General features: G+C 48.6%; 1 protein-coding gene across 4 annotated transcripts in view; it reads right to left on the bottom strand.

The window, feature by feature from the left end:
* Positions 1-4,953: 4,953 nt before the first annotated feature.
* SLC37A1 (solute carrier family 37 member 1) overlaps positions 4,954-20,321 on the bottom strand; it is a 114,196-nt gene continuing 98,828 nt past the window's right edge. For 2 of the 4 annotated variants that reach the window (XM_083171425.1, XM_083171426.1), the window contains exons 19-20: positions 9,297-9,361; positions 4,954-9,137 (exon numbers count right to left, since the gene is read on the bottom strand). In XM_083171425.1, coding sequence (XP_083027551.1) covers positions 9,122-9,137; positions 9,297-9,361 — 81 coding nt within the window. In that variant the 3' untranslated portion in view covers positions 4,954-9,121. The remainder of the gene's footprint in view (positions 9,138-9,296; positions 9,362-20,321) is intronic. The other 2 variants (XR_014470215.1, XR_014470214.1) reach the window with 2 other exon arrangements.

The following is a 20,321-nucleotide window of genomic DNA, read 5'->3' as shown; positions in this document are numbered from 1 at the left end:
AGAGTCTGTATCGGGGACCAGTAAGGAGACTCCTGTATATAAGTACTATATGTAATGTAATCTGATGGGGTGTAGGGGGGAGAGTCTGTATTGGGGACCAGTAAGGAGACTTCTGTATACCAGTACTATATGTAATGTTATCTGATGGGATGTAGGGGGGAGAGTCTGTATTGGGGACCAGTAAGGAGACTTCTGTATACCAGTACTATATGTAATGTAATCTGATGGGGTGTAGGGGTGAGAGTCTGTATTGGGGACCAGTAAGGAGACTCCTGTATACCAGTACTATATGTAATGTAATCTGATGGGGTGTAGGGGGTGAGAGTCTGTATTGGGGACCAGTAAGGAGACTCCTGTATACCAGTACTATATGTAATGTAATCTGATGGGGTGTAGGGGTGAGAGTCTGTATTGGGGACCAGTAAGGAGACTTCTGTATACCAGTACTATATGTAATGTAATCTGATGGGGTGTAGGGGTGAGAGTCTGTATTGGGGACCAGTAAGGGGACTGCTTTATACCAGTACTATATGTAATGTAATCTGATGGGGTGTAGGGGTGAGTCTCTATTGGGGACCAGTAAGGAGACTCCAGTATACCAGTACTATATGTAATGTAATCTGATGGGGTGTAGGGGTGAGAGTCTGTATTGGGGACCAGTAAGGAGACTCCTGTATACCAGTACTAAATGTAATGTAATCTGATGGGGTGTAGGGGTGAGAGTCTGTATTGGGGACCAGTAAGGAGACTCCAGTATACCAGTACTATATGTAATGTACTCTGATGGGGTGTAGGGGTGAGAGTCTGTATTGGGGACCAGTAAGGAGACTCCAGTATACCAGTACTATATGTAATGTAATCTGATGGGGTGTAGGGGTGAGAGTCTGTATTGGGGACCAGTAAGGAGACTCCAGTATACCAGTACTATATGTAATGTAATCTGATGGGGTGTAGGGGTGAGAGTCTGTATTGGGGACCAGTAAGGAGACTTCTGTATACTAGTACTATATGTAATGTAATCTGATGGGGTGTAGGGGTGAGAGTCTGTATTGGGGACCAGTAAGGAGACTCCTGTATACCAGTACTATATGTAATGTAATCTGACGAGGTGTAGGGGTGAGAGTCTGTATTGGGACCAGTAAGGAGACTCCTGTATACCAGTACTATATGTAATGTAATCTGATGGGGTGTAGGGGGTGAGAGTCTGTATTGGGGACCAGTAAGGAGACTTCTGTATACCAGTATTATATGTAATGTAATCTGATGGGGTGTAGGGGTGAGAGTCTGTATTGGGGACTAGTAAGGAGACTCCTGTATACCAGTACTATATGTAATGTAATCTGATGGGGTGTACTGGGTGAGAGTCTGTATTGGGACCAGTAAGGAGACTCCTGTATACCAGTACTATATGTAATGTAATCTGATGGGGTGTAGGGGTGAGAGTCTGTATTGGGGACCAGTAAGGAGACTTCTGTATACCAGTACTATATGTAATGTAATCTGATGGGGTGTAGGGGTGAGAGTCTGTATTGGGGCCAGTAAGGAGACTCCTGTATACCAGTACTATATGTAATGTAATCTGTTGGGGTGTAGGGGTGAGAGTCTGTATTGGGGACCAGTAAGGAGACTTCTGTATACCAGTATTATATGTAATGTAATCTGATGGGGTGTAGGGGTGAGAGTCTGTATTGGGGACTAGTAAGGAGACTCCTGTATACCAGTACTATATGTAATGTAATCTGATGGGGTGTACTGGGTGAGAGTCTGTATTGGGACCAGTAAGGAGACTCCTGTATACCAGTACTATATGTAATGTAATCTGATGGGGTGTAGGGGTGAGAGTCTGTATTGGGGACCAGTAAGGAGACTTCTGTATACTAGTACTATATGTAATGTAATCTGATGGGGTGTAGGGGGTGAGAGTCTGTATTGGGGCCAGTAAGGAGACTCCTGTATACCAGTACTATATGTATTGTAATCTGTTGGGGTGTAGGGGTGAGAGTCTGTATTGGGACCAGTAAGGAGACTCCTGTATACCAGTACTATATGTAATGTAATCTGATGGGGTGTAGGGGTGAGAGTCTGTATTGGGACCAGTAAGGAGACTCCTGTATACCAGTAATATATGTAATGTAATCTGATGGGGTGTAGGGGGAGAGTCTGTATTGGGGACCAGTAAGGAGACTCCTGTATACCAGTACTATATGTAATGTAATCTGATGGGGTGTAGGGGTGAGTCTCTATTGGGGACCAGTAAGGAGACTCCTGTATACCAGTACTATATGTAATGTAATCTGATGGGGTGTAGGGGGTGAGAGTCTGTATTGGGACCAGTAAGGAGACTCCTGTATACCAGTACTATATGTAATGTAATCTGATAGGGTGTAGGGGTGAGAGTCTGTATTGGGGACCAGTAAGGAGACTTCTGTATACCAGTACTATATGTAATGTAATCTGATGGGGTGTAGGGGGAAGAGTCTGTATTGGGGACCAGTAAGGAGACTTCTGTATACCAGTACTATATGTAATGTAATCTGATGGGGTGTAGGGGGAAGAGTCTGTATTGGGGACCAGTAAGGAGACTCCTCTATACCAGTACTATATGTAATGTAATCTGATGGGTGTATGGGTGAGAGTCTGTATTGGGGACCAGTAAGGAGACTTCTGTATACCAGTACTATATGTAATGTAATCTGATGGGGTGTAGGGGGAAGAGTCTGTATTGGGGACCAGTAAGGAGACTCCTCTATACCAGTACTATATGTAATGTAATCTGATGGGTGTAGGGGTGAGAGTCTGTATCGGGGACCAGTAAGGAGACTCCTGTATACCAGTACTATATGTAATGTAATCTGATGGGGTGTAGGGGTGAGAGTCTGTATTGGGGACCAGTCAGGAGACTTCTGTATACTAGTACTATATGTAATGTAATCTGATGGGGTGTAGGGGTGAGAGTCTGTATTGGGGACCAGTAAGGAGACTCCTCTATACCAGTACTATATGTAATGTAATCTGATGGGGTGTAGGGGTGAGAGTCTGTATTGGGGACCAGTAAGGAGACTCCTGTATACCAGTACTATATGTAATGTAATCTGATGGGGTGTAGGGGGTGAGAGTCTGTATTGGGACCAGTAAGGAGACTCCTGTATACCAGTACTATATGTAATGTAATCTGATGGGGTGTAGGGGTGAGAGTCTGTATTGGGGACCAGTAAGGAGACTTCTGTATACCAGTACTATATGTAATGTAATCTGATGGGGTGTAGGGGGAAGAGTCTGTATTGGGGACCAGTAAGGAGACTTCTGTATACCAGTACTATATGTAATGTAATCTGATGGGGTGTAGGGGGAAGAGTCTGTATTGGGGACCAGTAAGGAGACTCCTGTATACCAGTACTATATGTAATGTAATCTGATGGGGTGTAGGGGTGAGAGTCTGTATTGGGGACCAGTCAGGAGACTTCTGTATACTAGTACTATATGTAATGTAATCTGATGGGGTGTAGGGGTGAGAGTCTGTATTGGGGACCAGTAAGGAGACTCCTGTATACCAGTACTATATGTAATGTAATCTGACGAGGTGTAGGGGTGAGAGTCTGTATTGGGGACCAGTAAGGAGACTCCTGTATACCAGTACTATATGTAATGTAATCTGATGGGGTGTAGGGGTGAGAGTCTGTATTGGGGACCAGTAAGGAGACTTCTGTATACCAGTACTATATGTAATGTAATCTGATGGGGTGTAGGGGTGAGAGTCTGTATTGGGGACCAGTAAGGAGACTTCTGTATACTAGTACTATATGTAATGTAATCTGATGGGGTGTAGGGGTGAGAGTCTGTATTGGGGACCAGTAAGGAGACTCCTGTATACCAGTACTATATGTAATGTAATCTGATGGGGTGTAGGGGTGAGAGTCTGTATTGGGGACCAGTAAGGAGACTTCTGTATACCAGTACTATATGTAATGTAATCTGATGGGGTGTAGGGGGTGAGTCTGTATTGGGGACCAGTAAGGAGACTCCTCTATACCAGAACTATATGTAATGTAATCTGATGGGGTGTAGGGGGTGAGAGTCTGTATCGGGGACCAGTAAGGAGACTCCAGTATACCAGTACTATATGTAATGTAATCTGATGGGGTGTAGGGGTGAGAGTCTGTATTGGGGACCAGTAAGGAGACTTCTGTATACTAGTACTATATGTAATGTAATCTGATGGGGTGTAGGGGTGAGAGTCTGTATTGGGGACCAGTAAGGAGACTTCTGTATACCAGTACTATATGTAATGTAATCTGATGGGGTGTAGGGGGTGAGTCTGTATTGGGGACCAGTAAGGAGACTCCTGTATACCAGTACTATATGTAATGTAATCTGATGGGGTGTAGGGGTGAGAGTCTGTATTGGGGACCAGTAAGGAGACTCCTGTATACCAGTACTATATGTAATGTAATCTGATGGGGTGTAGGGGTGAGAGTCTGTATTGGGACCAGTAAGGAGACTCCTGTATACCAGTACTATATGTAATGTAATCTGATGGGGTGTAGGGGTGAGAGTCTGTATTGGGACCAGTAAGGAGACTTCTGTATACCAGTACTATATGTAATGTAATCTGATGGGGTGTAGGGGGAAGAGTCTGTATTGGGGACCAGTAAGGAGACTCCTGTATACCAGTACTATATGTAATGTAATCTGATGGGGTGTAGGGGGTGAGAGTCTGTATTGGGACCAGTAAGGAGACTCCAGTATACCAGTACTATATGTAATGTAGATTTGTAGGGAGGGTGAGTTAGAGATCTGCACACAAAAGAGGGAGTAAACAAATTGTACCCTATTTGATCAGGGTATTTAACCGCTATATATATTTTATTAGCGGGGGGTGCTATCCTGTCGACTAAGTGTAACAGTTACGGTAAAGAAGAGACAGAAAAGTAGTCGTGGCGGATGCACACCATATTCATGTGAGGTATTTTATTGTCTCGATGGACTATTCATGTAGTTTTATATCTTAAGTGGGGAATCCTTTTAATCTTTAATATTGTTGGGATTCAGGATACACCCACTATGGTTGGCGAAATACAAGAGGTTAAAATTGACGTACAACATGTATACACATATAGTGAAAAAAAAGATGAGGAATAAGTGCCCAATAGGTTATTAAAATATAGGTAGACCGGGCTGCAAAGTATGGTGCCTGTGGTAAGCTGGGGCTTTATATCACCTGAATATACACAGTATTGGATATATCCAATGTGTGACCTATATATTGCCTATTATTGGCTTTTGAGTGTCACAATATATTTGTATACTGTGTATATCTCTGCTGGATCCCTATTGCCCCTTGTTATCAGGTGTCACTCAGAATCTGTGGGATGCATAAATAGTATAATTATTAGGGACGGGTGATGACCTCTATCCCAATTTCAAACCTTGGCCTGTCTTTGTGGTTATTATTGGTTTAGTTTACCATATTTCCACATTGTGTGAGCTGTGTTTAGACAGTAAGATGTAAGGTATTATAGCACGACAGCAGTTGAGTGGACTGCTTATATAGTTATAGCATCCACTGATACTTTCTGGCCGTGATGTAATACGGTACTGATACCTACTGCTGTAATAGCAGACTGTCTCCCTTATAAACACTCTATACTAGGTGCATTTTAATACAGGTTTTAATTTACTGTAGGCATTGTTAATACACATTCCTATATTGTATGCACTGCAGTATATTAATTTTGACAGAATGTTGCTCTTTTGCTCATAGAGAATGAGCAATACAATGTTGCAAGGCCAGGTAGGCTGTTAGTATCGTTTTTAGCATCCACTGTTTATTTACTGACTGTGATGTGCAGTCCAGTACTGACACCTACTGGTGTAATTTTTGATTGTTCTTTTATACACATAAATGTTAACCAGCAAGGTGGGGTCAAGGCGCAGAAGCTTCAAAATTTTAACAGTATAACAAGGATATATTTCCTACTCCATACATATGCAGCCCTATGTCTAGCTCTATAAATACAGGTTAGAACACGTGTTTCGCACAATCAACTTCTTCAAGCTAACCTTTTTACATGTTTACGAGAGTAGGGGTGTAGGCAGGCATATTTGGAAAAGGATGAGCGCGTGCGCTATGGGGATCACCGTAACATCGGGGTCTTAATATCGCATAATGGAGCTGCTTTAATACTATTTTGGCTACAGGATGGCGAATTAAAAGGCCGTCATTCCATAGGAGGCAGCCGTCATTCCATGTCATTCTGCATGTAAAATATATGTAATGGTCTTAGCAAGAAGTATACCAAAAATATAGTTGATATGTGCAATAAATTCAGAAATATTAATATAAAAGTAATTTTCTCCCATTATAGTCAATTGGCATTCCTTATCTGCAGACAACACTGTCATTCCACTGTCATTCCTTTTAGTACATCCCCCTGCTGCCCAGACCAGTGACCTCCTCCTCCCTGCACAGCTTCCATGTGCAGGGAGGAGGAAAAGGAGCCCTCTCACAGCCAGGTAAGGGTTCAGGGAGGGAGGGGGGACCCGCAGCACATCGCCGGCCATCGCTTTTGCGTTACTAATAGCATATGTTACTGCATATGCGATTATTAACACTGCCGGCGATGTGCTGCGGGGGTTATTAGAGAATTCCGCCCGAACGCTGGTGGTTATTCCCAATGTACCTGCACACAGACCGCAGGCGGGTAACATACTAACGCTGGTTGTTATTCCCAATGTACCTGCACACAGACCGCAGGCGGGCAACATACTAACGCTGGTGGTTATTCCCAATGTACCTGCACACAGACCGCAGGCGAGTAACATACTAACGCTGGTGGTTATTCCCAATGTACCTGCACACAGACCGCGGGCGGGTAACCTACTAACGCTGGTTGTTATTCCCAATGTACCTGCACACAGACCGCAGGCGGGTAACATACTGGTGGTTATTCCCAATGTACCTGCACACAGACCGCAGGCGGGTAACATACTAACGCTGGTGGTTATTCCCAATGTACCTGCACACAGACCGCGGGCGGGTAACCTACTAACGCTGGTTGTTATTCCCAATGTACCTGCACACAGACCGCAGGCGGGTAACATACTGGTGGTTATTCCCAATGTACCTGCACACAGACCGCAGGCGGGTAACCTACTAACGCTGGTTGTTATTCCCAATGTACCTGCACACAGACCGCAGGCGGGTAACATACTGGTGGTTATTCCCAATGTGCCTGCACACAGACCGCAGGCGGGTAACCTACTAACGCTGGTTGTTATTCCCAATGTACCTGCACACAGACCGCAGGCGGGTAACATACTGGTGGTTATTCCCAATGTACCTCCGGCAACTCAGCAAAAACTGCTCGATCACATACAGTGCACCGCCCAGGTTCATGGCCCCACGCGGTCCCCAGCTCCATATACAACCTTGTACTCGGACACAGAAAACTGAGATGCTAACAATAAATGCTACAAAATATAATTAAAATACATAAATAATAGTTATTCAACCTTTTGGCTTATAGCCACACCCACTCTGTCATAGGCCACTGTCTGTATTTAGTTCAAGAAGTGGCAAAGCCCCGCCCACAGCAGAATGGAAAGAAAGATTTAAATACATTTTCAGAAATAGCCTGAATACATCATACACAAATATATATATATACAGTATATATATATCACTCACAAACTAGTATTTTATATATACATCTACATACAATATATACATATTAGCTGCCTGTAATTTACATATCTGGGTCATCTCTTTCTCTCCGACACATGCACAAACACAGAGGCAATCACAAAGTCGCAGATTAGCTTTCAAAGCATTTGCTTCAAACGTGTTTACTAGTGTGTAAATACAGGGTTAAATTGGGGGGAACTGCGTTCCACTACCTCTAATGGTATGTTCCCCCTCCAACACAGTCCTGCATAGTAATGTCTCTGCGGCTTCCTCTGTCACGGCTGGGCATACAGTATGTGATATCATGCCGTCACTGACACTGAAGTGAACACAAGTGACATACGTGTATAACGAGTACTACTGTGTAGCATAACTTGAATAAGGGACACTGCTGTGTCTCATAATGTGATTACTATGTGGTGTAATAAGACTCAGGGACACTACATGTGCTCAATATGATTTTGCTGTGTAGCATCATTTGAATTAGGGTACTATTATGAGACCATTGTCCCTTTATAAAGTATGGCAGGTAAAGAACAAATTTGCAGTATGTATTTGTAGGGGGCTCTGAAAACCCTAACACTGACCCCATCTCAGCCTAAGCATCACGGCGGCTCCCTGCCCGGCACTTGTAGAAGGTATGCGGCTTTACCATTCCCCCAGCCCCTCTGGCATGCGCACAGCGTCTATTTAGTGCTGGCCAGCAACTGACAGGAGGGACTTCCACCTGCCCCCCCCCCCTCCCCATGAGACACTGCGGGCCGCGGTAATTGGGAGGGGTGCTGTGGGGACTGGAGCCCCACACCTGGACAGGGAGTGGGGCCAACCCCTGGCTCCTACCACCCATATCTGGACAGTTTCACCAGGCTGTGTGCCAAAAACATTATCAGAGGGCTTCTCTGTGCATCAACTTTCGTGAATTGTTCCTGCAGGTTACGCAGGGGTGGAGCCAGGATGCGCAGGGGTGGGGCATTGTGGCAGAAGCTTTGCAGGATAGCTGTTTATTTGGTCAGTTTCGGGCCCCACAATTCCGGATGGCAGCCCTGTATGTAACGGCAGTAACTGGACAAAATGCGTGTTGATGATTACACACATGTAAAAGTTCACAGTGAATTTACAATAATATAGAAGCTCAGTCACTATTTGTTCCCTGCTGCCCCATGGAGCAAACAAGTGTAGACTTTAGTGTCTCATACTGGGACTATGGCCAGGAAGTCTGCTATGTGTAGAGAAATCTCTTCCCCCGCTGCAGGTTCTGATATTCCCCTATTCCTGTACAATGTGTCCTGACAGGTGATGTGACAATAGCAGGGAAACAATTAGGTGGTCATTGCTGGATTCATCATCATCAGATGTGTGGTTGTGCACACATTATCCAGTAACTTGTACTCCGTGTCCAGAGTACAGGGGAGTCCTGGCAGGAGTCTGATGCTCTCCTTAGTGTTCTTTCCACCTGTAACACACAAGAACCCCAGTAAGGACTGCTAATCATTTACAGGTAAGAGAGCGGCACAATGGCCCAGGAGACAGTATTGCCAAGGCAGCACAGCCGAGGAATATGCTAATGACATATTACAAACATACAGTATATAGGACATGTATATGAACGTACTCAGTCTGTTCAACTTCAGCTTGTCGGACGCACTTTATTTCCTTCTTAATGAGACGTAGCAGACACTGAGGAAACAAAGAGACTAAGTGAAACCCACAGGTAACATCATACACACACACACACACACAGGTGACCACACAGACAAGTGACATCACACACACACACACAGACACACGTGACCACACAGACAAATGACATCACACACAGACAAGTGACATCACACACACACACACACACACACAGGTGACCACACAGACAAGTGACATCATACACACACAGGTGACCACACAGACAAGTGACATCACACACACACAGGTGACCACACAGACAAGTGACATCACACACACACACACACGTGACCACACAGACAAATGACATCACACACAGACACACACACACAGGTGACCACACAGACAAGTGACATCATACACACACAGGTGACCACACAGACAAGTGACATCACTCACACAGAGGTGACCACACAGACAAGTGACATCACACACACACAGGTGACCACACAGACAAGTGACATCACACACACAGACGACCACACAGACAAGTGACATCACACACAAACACACACACACAGGTGACCACACAGACAAGTGACATCCCACACACAGGTGACCACACAGACAAGTGACATCCCACACAGGTGACCTCACAGCCAGACAGGGGACGTCCCACACAGGTGACCGTGCCAAAAATGGTAAATTGCACATTCAAAGTGTCATCCAGATGTTTTCTCATAGATAACCTCAAAATCTCATGACAGGGTATTTGTCAACTCGCTGTGACCCTTATATACCAGCCCCCTTTCCCACAATAATAGTCCACACCTTCATATTGGATTAAATTGGCCACAGCAGCCAGTTTTATTAAAACATTAACAACATATATAAAACCAAAACAGTTATTCATGATCCCCACATAACCCGCAAAGGTGATCCTCGAGGCCCAAAACCCCTAACAATCTGGCATACATCTCCGAGCACCTCCCTGACCCTTTTTACCCCCAGCCGTTGAGCAGGCTCGAGGGCACCGATCTGCATAGACCCCGTGCTCCTTGACAATGTACCCACATAGCCTCACCCTGAGGAGTCCAGCCCCCGCCATGGGGCCCTCCCCTCCACAAAAACCAAGCCTCCATGATCACCAACCTCGAGGATCCCCTCCGCCCTAGCCACCGTGACAAATAATAAACCTACCCTAAACTAATACAATCATTCCCACTAACCTTAACTATAGGGAGGGTGGGTGGGAGCTTCTTGATCCTTGACAAAATGTCTGACCTGGGGCTACGTGAACCCCTCAATATATACTATCCTGCCGCCCTGTTAGGCCCCTCCCCCTCCCCTATGTCACTACTCAGTCACCCCCCTTACAAACCCCCTTATCCTTGAACCCACTATGCTCCTTCCAACCCCTGTCAAGTGGGCCTCCCCCTAGGCTCTGCCCCAGTCCAGCCCAATACATGACAGGGTATTTGTCAACTCGCTGTGACCCTTATATACCAGCCCCCTTTCCCACAATAATAGTCCACACCTTCATATTGGATTAAATTGGCCACAGCAGCCAGTTTTATTAAAACATTAACAACATATATAAAACCAAAACAGTTATTCATGATCCCCACATAACCCGCAAAGGTGATCCTCGAGGCCCAAAACCCCTAACAATCTGGCATACATCTCCGAGCACCTCCCTGACCCTTTTTACCCCCAGCCGTTGAGCAGGCTCGAGGGCACCGATCTGCATAGACCCCGTGCTCCTTGACAATGTACCCACATAGCCTCACCCTGAGGAGTCCAGCCCCCGCCATGGGGCCCTCCCCTCCACAAAAACCAAGCCTCCATGATCACCAACCTCGAGGATCCCCTCCGCCACAACGCATGGGGTTAACCCCTTTACCCCCTGCGTATCCGCCACAAAGCCACAGCCACCTCTACCCCGTCCTGTATAGCCAAAGCCCACATATCCATACCCACTGCGTTCAAGTGGACCCCGTCCTCCCTCCAGAATGCGCCCAACCCAGATTCCAGCTCAAGGTGGCGCACCATCACTCCCCCATTCATGGCCACAAATTTACTAATGGCCCTGTTGACCTTGATCCTAGCCTTGTTGATCCTCTCCACTGAACGCGCCTCCCTCCACACTTTTCTGGGCACTATCTCGGACCATACTGTAATGACTTTAGGAAATAACGCCCACAGGCGCAACAAATCAAACTTTATATCTCTAATTAGCTCCCGGAACGGCCTAACCCCCAAATCATTACCACCCACATGTAGCACCAAGATCTCGGGGGGCCTGTCCAGCCTCACGAAACGATGGAACTCTGGTAGTACGCCACTCCACACCATGCCGCGCTTTCCCAGCCAGCGGACCTCGAATTCACGGCCATTCAACCCCAATCGTCTTCCGTTTGTTCTCATCCCGGCCCGAACGGCGCCCCAAAAGACGTAAGAGTGTCCCATGATCCATATGAGACATGCAGGTTGCCCTAAACCTAAAGAAAAATAAACAAAACAACTTCCAATGAGCCGCTCCCTGCATCTTATAGCATTCCTACCCTCACATAGGATTTGAATCGCGCCGAATCCCATCTTCCAATCTTCTTGATTAAATCTTCCCCAAGACCTAAGCGGGCTGCCTCCGTAGCTGCTCCTATCCTGAACGAGTGCCCTGCATATTCCTGCTCCCTAAGGCCTAACAACCGCAGCCCCTTCCTGAAAACCCCAATAAATTGAAAACGGGAGAGAAATGACCCGTCAGCATGTAACAACAATGGATCACTCAATTGCCCCTCTGCAAACCTACAGCCCTTGAACACTCTGAAGCATTCTACCGGGCACATCAACGAACCCTGTACCTCAAACAACACCACCCGCTTACCCCTGCCCAATTGGTCAGTTTTCGACCGTCTAATGAGAAATTCCACCCTGTCCGAAAACAACGAAACCTCCTCGTCCCTGAGGCCCCCGGGTGTCCTCACGCTTGGGCTGACCAATTCCCCCAACCTAAGTGCTCCAAAAAACGCCAGTGAAAATGCCAATCTAAACAGGTTGGTCTCGTAAACAGAACTACAAACTGACCCCAGCTGTCTGCCCAAATCCTGCAATAGCTTAAAAGAAACCGGCCTTCTCTTATCCTGCACCGCCTGCCCCCTCCTCCAACCCTTAAGTGCCCGTGCTATCAAAAAACCCTTGGTGGCGTCCGGCCTCGCGCTAGCCTTAAAACCAAATGCCAAGGCTGCCATGCACCTGCCTATCTTTGCCGTCGACCACCCCATCTCCTTACAATGGCCTATGTACAACAACACCCTGATCTCGTCCTCTCCCTCCGGCAATCCCACTGATTTGCACCACTCATTCCATTGCTGCCACTCCTGGCAATAAGCAGACCACGTGCCAGGTGCGAGTGAATCCTTGATGAGCTGCTCCGCTATTCTTCCAGCAGCTCCCAAAGGTGCCTCGGGCAATCGACCCCGTCCTGATCCGCTCCCGGTGCCAGCTCCCTGAAACGGTCCCACTGCCAACGAGACAAGGAGTCCGCTATACCATTAGCCACTCCCGGAACATGCCTAGCCACCACCCAAGCATTCAAGGCTAAGCACTCTAGCACCAATCGTTGTAAAACCTTAACCACTGGGGGCGATGAAGCCGACAAGCGATTGACTGCCTCCACTACACTCATGTTATCACAATGAAAGCAGACTTTCTTGTCCCTGAATAAAGACCCCCAAATCACCACTGCAACCAGTATGGGGAAGAGTTCCAACAACGCTAGATTCCGAACCCAACCCCGAGTAATCCATGCCTCCGGCCATTTTCCTACACTCCAATGACCCTGGCAATAGGCCCCGTAACCTACACTCCCGGCAGCGTCGGTAAACAGGTCCATATCAAATGCAACCACCGTGTCTGACATCCACATCGCTCTGCCATTGAACGACTCCAAAAATTCCGTCCACACTTTCAAATCATCACGCAACTCCCTCCCTAACCTAATAAAATGATGAGGGGACGTAACTCCAGCCGTCGCCCCTGCCAGGCGTCTGCTAAAAATCCTGCCCATTGGAATAATGCGACATGCAAAATTTAATTTTCCCAACAACGACTGCAGCTCCCTCAACTTGATTTTCTTCATTCTCGCTGCCCTCCCCACTTCTGCTTTAAGCGACGCTAGCTTGTCTGTGGGTAATCGACACTCCATCTGCACTGTGTCAATGGTAATCCCCAAAAAACTAATCTCTGGCCCCTCAGTTTTTTCAGGGGCCAATGGCACCCCGAAATCTGCTGCCACTCGTTCCACAGTGCACAGCAATAGTTCACATACCTTGCCGTCCCCTGGGCCAATGCACAAAAAATCATCCAAATAATGGATAATTGACCCGCACCCTGACACGTCCCTAAATACCCATTCTAGAAATGAGCTGAAGGCCTCAAAATAGGCACATGACAGGGAGCACCCCATTGGAAGACAACGATCCACAAAGTACCCTCCCTCCCAAAAACACCCTAACAACCTAACGCTTGCTGGGTGAACAGGCAACAATCGAAAGGCAGCCTCTATGTCTGTCTTTGCCAACAGGGCACCCTTCCCAAAACTCTTCACCCATTGAACAGCCTCATCAAATGACGTGTAAACTACAGAACAGATCTCCGGATCAATACCATCATTCACTGACGCCCCCTTAGGGAACGAAAGATGATGGATGAGGCGAAATTTATTCGGCTCTTTTTTGGGCACCACCCCCAATGGTGACACTATCAAATCCGCCATAGGCGGAGATGCAAAAGGACCGGACATTCTTCCCAGCTGCACCTCCTTTTTTAATTTTTCCCCCACTATCTCTGGGTGCTCCCTTGCTGATTTCAAGTTACCCTTAAAAACCCCCATCCCCGCAACCTCTGAAGGAATTCTAAAACCATCCCTGAACCCCTCTTCTAACAACACCGCCGCTTGCCTGTTTGGGTATCTATGCAGATAACCCAGCATCCTTCCCAATCGTATTGGAGTCTCCCCCTTTAGAGGTAGCCTCCCTCGGTTTTCCCCTGAAACACTTGTTTGCTCCATGGGTACCTCCGCATGAGGAGCACTCGTGTTTAAACTTGCACTTTGCTCCAAAACGACATGCTCCCTCATTAAATGCAAAGCATAGGCCCTTCTGCAAGGCCGTATTGGAGACCCCTTCTCTTGGGCCCCCCCTGTCCCCTCGAAAGGGCTGACCTAACCTATTTGGTGCCGTCACCTTCAACCAAAGCCCAATATCTTTATGATCCCACCTAATATTCGGCCGCACCGCCTTACGCTGCCTAAACTGTTCATCATATCTCAGCCACGCCTGACCCCCGTACACCCTTTCTGCTTCTGCGATTGCATCCAGATAACAAAACAAAGCCGAACAGTTCTCAGGCGCTTTTTCCCCTATCACACTAGCTAAAATCGCAAAAGCCTGAAGCCAATTAGAAAATGTCCTCGGTATCAGCCTATACCTCCGACGTTCCTCCTCCTCCTTCTTTTCTTCCTTACGTGGCCTGTCCAAATTAAAACGCTCCAATGGGAGCAGCGAGAATATGTCTACATACTCCCCTTTCCACACCTTATCCCTTAACTCCTGTTTCAAGTGAGCCCCCAGCGGTCCCTCAAAACAGACATAAACCTCACCCTTAGCAGAATCACTGACTTGCACCGTTTCCACCACACTTTCCCCACTATTCTGCGTAGCCCCCACACTGCCAACGCCCCCTGCACTGCCTGGCGTAACCCACGCGCTTGCTGGCGACTGACTTGTCCCCTGCCTCACCTTTGTAAACCATTCTGCAAACCCCGTCACCAACTCTAACATACCCTTAGTAGCCTCACTTTGCTGACCTACACCCGCCACCCCCTGACTCCCTGCCAGGGGCCCAGAAGACAAAGCTGATGACTCACCAGGCTGCCTGGGGGCTGTGAACCCAGCAGCCGCAGCTCCTGTGTCCTGACGCGCACTTCCCACTCCAGATGTTCCAGGCACCTCCTCTGGTCTACTTGGTCTGGTGGCCGGGCGCGCACCCCTCTCGGATCCTGCGGGTGCCGCACTGCGTGCAGGCTCTTCATCGCCGGCGAAGCCAGCCGGCTGCCGCTCGTTCCCTGGAGCTCTCTCCCCGCTTGTGATGACGCCTTCTCCCCGACCCTCCGTCTGGGCCTCCTCTTCGGCCGCGCTCGTGCCCGCCGTCATCTCCGCTGCCTCTTCTCGCACGGGAAGGCAACCCTTCCCGCGCTGTGAACCCCGCCGCCCTGTAGGATTCCTCCCAGACCGCACCTGCCGGGAGGAAGGTGTCCGTCCCGCGGAACTGCCTGGAGGGTCCCGGATGGGGCTCCTGGATCGGCGCCGGGTTCTGGGGGTGAAAGAAGGGCTAAGGCGCTCCGGAGGCCTGGACCTCCGAGGCCGTGCGCCAGAGGGGTCAGCGTCCGTCCCCAACCCCCGCATGAGGCCCGCTACTTGCTCCTGTAGCCAGGCTGCTCCCTGCGTACCGGCCGCCTTCCTCAAGGAGGCCAGCGCAGTTTCGATATCTGTCATGCTTGGGTGACACAAGATCAGTCAGCAAGCCAGCTTCTTGATCCTTGACAAAATGTCTGACCTGGGGCTACGTGAACCCCTCAATATATACTATCCTGCCGCCCTGTTAGGCCCCTCCCCTATGTCACTACTCAGTCACCCCCCTTACAAACCCCCTTATCCTTGAACCCACTATGCTCCTTCCAACCCCTGTCAAGTGGGCCTCCCCCTAGGCTCTGCCCCAGTCCAGCCCAATACAAATGTAATAGTGTGTTCTCCCTGGCTACATCCATTCAGGTGGGGAATTCCCCTGAAGGTCAGCCCTGATTGGTGAACGAAGTCCCAATGACGGACGGCACCAGTATTCCATGAGCAGTGGGGGGAGGGGGAGCCGCTTCTCCAGTTCGGGGTTCTGGTTTTTGTCTTTTCTTATAACCCCCTAGACTCCCAGCAGGCCCTTTAATGCCCCACATGCTGGGACTTGTTGTTGGACAACACAATCCAAGGTTAAATGTTCTATCTATTTTTTACAACAACATTTTTAGCCGGTGCACATCTTCCAGGGGTACCGGGGACTGCAACGGGCTTCAATCCTGGAAGGGTTAATGCATGGGAAGGAGGGACCCAAGGAATGTTTAAAAGTTTACCACAAAACACACACTCCCGTTACCAGAAATCCCAAGTGGTACGCACCCTATAGCATCCTAGTCTAGAAAGAGCCTGAAGCCAAAAGGGATCACTGGGGCAGACGTACTAAGCCATAACACAGCAGACAGTCTGCTCCTAACTGCCAAGTTATAGCCTGCGTTTGAGATGACAGTTAGGAGCAGATTGGTTGCTGTATTATCACTTCTCCAGGCTTAGTACATTTACCCCAGATGAATAATAGAATGAACCAGGGTGGTACAGTCTACTTACAGATCCACAGCGGTCTGTGAAACTAAACTTTCAGACCAAGTGGGAGCGTGATCTGGCAATCCCTTTGTCCGATGAGGATTGGAAGGCCATTGTTCATAGCTGCTTCCACTCTTCAATATTCTCACACTCAACAATTTTCCAAATTGATCCACAGACAATACCCAACGCCTGCCCTTCTCCACTCTATATGGCCATCCACCCCCAACTCATGTTGGCGACAATGCGGAGGAGCAGGAACGCTCTTTCATATATTTTGGTCATGCCCTAAACTAACGGGTATGTGGTACAGGGTATTTAGACTACTCTCAGAAATCTCAGGTTTTAACTTGACTCCTCAACCGAGGGTGGCCCTATTTCATTTGTTCCCGGTCCATACCCCCAAAGATACCCATTATGTCTTAGGCCACATCCTAAATTATTCCTAGCTAGCCACTGGCAGACTACCTTGGTCCCTACGATTTTACCTATAGAAGAAATGGTCCACGACCACTATCGGTGTGAAACAGAGGACGGGATCTCATCTATCCCAGATAGCAAAATGGTCCCCATGGATAGCCTATAGCAGGACAGGCCAACCTGTGGCTCTCCAGATGTTGTGCAACTACAAATCCCAGCATGCCTTGCCACAGTTTAAACACTCCCTTATAGCAAAACTGTGGCAAGGCATGATGGGATTTTTAGTTTGACAACATCTGGAGAGCCACAGGTTGGCCTGGCCTATAGACTAACTACCCCCTGAAAATGGATTAGCCACAAACCCCTCTCAATGTGAACACTTACCTACCCATATGAGATTCTGGCTTTAAAGCCGGAAGATACTGACGATAACTATAGATTTCTACCTCTCTCTCTCGGCTTTCTCATTGTACAAGATGCATTGTATTGTTCATGGTAATGTGTTGTATCCCCCCCCCCCCTCTTCTTCATTCTGTACCCCTTTCCTTGGTGTCTTCTTGACACACTGTTAAAAACTCAATAAAAATGTAATCTTAAAAAAAAAAAAAAAAAAAAGAAGAAGAATGAACCAGCGCTGGCTGTTTCTCAAATTATTTCAAAATAAAATGTGTATGACGGTGTCTTTTAAATAAAAAGTATAGTTACTTAATAGGACATATAATACAATCAATGAAGTGTAAATAACAAGAAAAACAATGTTTGCCTATGACACAATAAAATGGTACTAGATCAAGGGAATGCTGGAGTGGACAGCTCTAATGATATGCAGCAGGAATTGTTCTACCAGGTGGCCGTGTGGAGAGCTCAGGGGTTGTCCGGTAAACTTGGGTGATGGAAAGGTCCTCTCTAAATGCTGAAGAAGGAAGTTGACCATAAGAGAGATGGTGTCAGCGGTGTAGCTAGGTGCAATGGTGCCCGGAGCAAGGGCATGTTTCCCGCCCCCCCCCCCCCCCCCCGGGGGGGATCAGCACTGACCATAGATGCGCACACGCACACCCAGCATATGGCTGAGCACATCGCAGGGATGGCTTCCTTTCAGTGCCTGTCCCTGCATGTGCAGGAAGATACATCCCCCGAGATAGGATTGCATATTACAATGCGATCCTGGGCGAGCATTGGGGGTATATAAAATGGGTCCTCAATGCTCTGCCTCTCCACTTGCTTTCACTGCTACAGGACCAGACAGACCCTGGCCAGAGAGGAAGGGTAAGTATATTTGCAGTAGGGAGGGGGGTGGTACAGAGTGGGGGGCAGAATGGGACTGATGTTGGAGCAGGACATAGCATAAAACTTAAAAGGGGGTAGGCCAGCACAGAGCAGGGAGGAAGACATGGCAGGTAATAAAACATAAAAGATTTTATATTCTGCAAAATCAATAGTAAATACATTCATCAATGAAACTATAAACCAGGTCTGTTGACCAGGGGTTAAAGGTAGCCCAGCTGTTGTATTTGGAGGGAGAGATGGTGAGAGGCAGCAGGGATGAGGCTGAGGTGAGAGTCACAGGCAGCAATAAGGCTGGAGAAACATGAAGGGAGTGAGGCATGAGAGAGAGGGGGGGGGGGGGGGAGTGATAAAACTGTAGACCCCCCTGTCGCTGGGCCGACCAGTCAGTGACCGGACAATGCGCAGGTTCACACTGCCGGCACTGTTAAACACCCCCAGTGCACGCCCGACATTGTAAAATTACCCCCTCTAGCTGCCACTTCCTGCGGAGCTGCATCGTCTTGCGGTGTGTTCTGACGGCACCTGCTCCGTCTTGAAGTACCCCAAGCCTGGTTACTTACTGGGAGGGGAGAGGACCTGTGGGCTCCGGCTAGCTTGCAGCCAGCCAGCACTGCATTTGAAAATACCTGGCGCCAGCCCAGCCATGGACATACACAGTGCAGGCAGGCGGGGGGTTGGGTCCAGGACTCAGGAGAGGGAGCCGAGCGCGGGTCTACTCCACAGTCAGCAGACACTGCTGTGCAGGGACGGCAACAGAACTCTTGGTGCCCCATACACTGATATCTCTAGGGGCCCCCACCCCCTCTATGCTGAAACAAACTGGATGCCCTGCAGTCTACGATCCATCCCACTGATGTGCTCCCTCACCCTGCTACCTGTGCCCTGATGCACCCCTCACCCTGCGTTCCATCAGTCTGACGCACTCTCTCACCCCGTGGCCTGCACTCTATTACACTGACACTCTCCTTTACCCTGTGGCCTAGGCTCTATCACCCTCACCCTGCAGTCTATAACACTGATCACACCCTTCCATACCCCACGGCTTGCGCTACAGTACCATGACAGGCTCCCTAATCCTGTGGCCTAGGCTCTATCACACTGACTCCTTCATCCTGTAGCCTGTGCTCTATCACACTAATGTTTTCCCTCATCCTACAGCCCACAGTAATGCCCCTTACCCACAATGACTCTCACCACAATAGTTAACCACCTCCCAATTGTATACACTTACCCACCCTCCCCTGAGACGCAATTGCCCCCCTCTCCATAGTAGGCAGTTAAAACCCCTTCCACATATTTCACAGATTCCAGAGGAGACTCACAGTTCTGACTCTGCTATACACTGCAGTGCTCAGAAGACTCCAGGGGAAGCTCGGGTCTCAGGGGGCAGTATACAGAGCATCCTCCAGGACCTGCTGCTTCCACCAGTGCCGCAGCTCCCCCTGCCTCCGCCAGCCACATAGTTGTTACAGCGCTGGCTCTATGTAAGCGGCAGCTGGGAACTGCTGCCCGGTGGCTGGGAGGAGACTTTCCCCAGCCGCTGCGAACCAAGACAACAACACTCGGCTCCCGCAGCGGACCTCCCCTCCTCCCGGCCACTGTACCAGAGAGCATCCAGCTCCCACGGCCGCCGCGGACCTCCCTCCCAGCTCCAGCTGCAGACCTCGCCTCCTCCTGGCCACAGTACCAAGAGAGCACCCAGCTCCCGTGGCTGCCGTAGACCTCCCCTCCTCCCAGCCACACTGTGACTGTACCCGGTCCCAGAGAGCACCCAGCTCCTGCCGCGGACCTCCCCTCCTCCTGGCCGCAACCTCCGAGGCCGATAATCCCAGGCCAGCGCAACAAGTAGGTGTTATGGGAGCAGACATTGGGGGACTATA

This window comes from Crinia signifera, chromosome 2 (genome assembly GCF_055691185.1).
Source record: "Crinia signifera chromosome 2, ASM5569118v1, whole genome shotgun sequence".
NCBI lineage: Eukaryota > Metazoa > Chordata > Amphibia > Anura > Myobatrachidae > Crinia > Crinia signifera.
The sequence above is the reverse complement of the archived record's forward strand: the minus strand, read 5'-3'. Positions and strand labels throughout refer to the sequence as shown.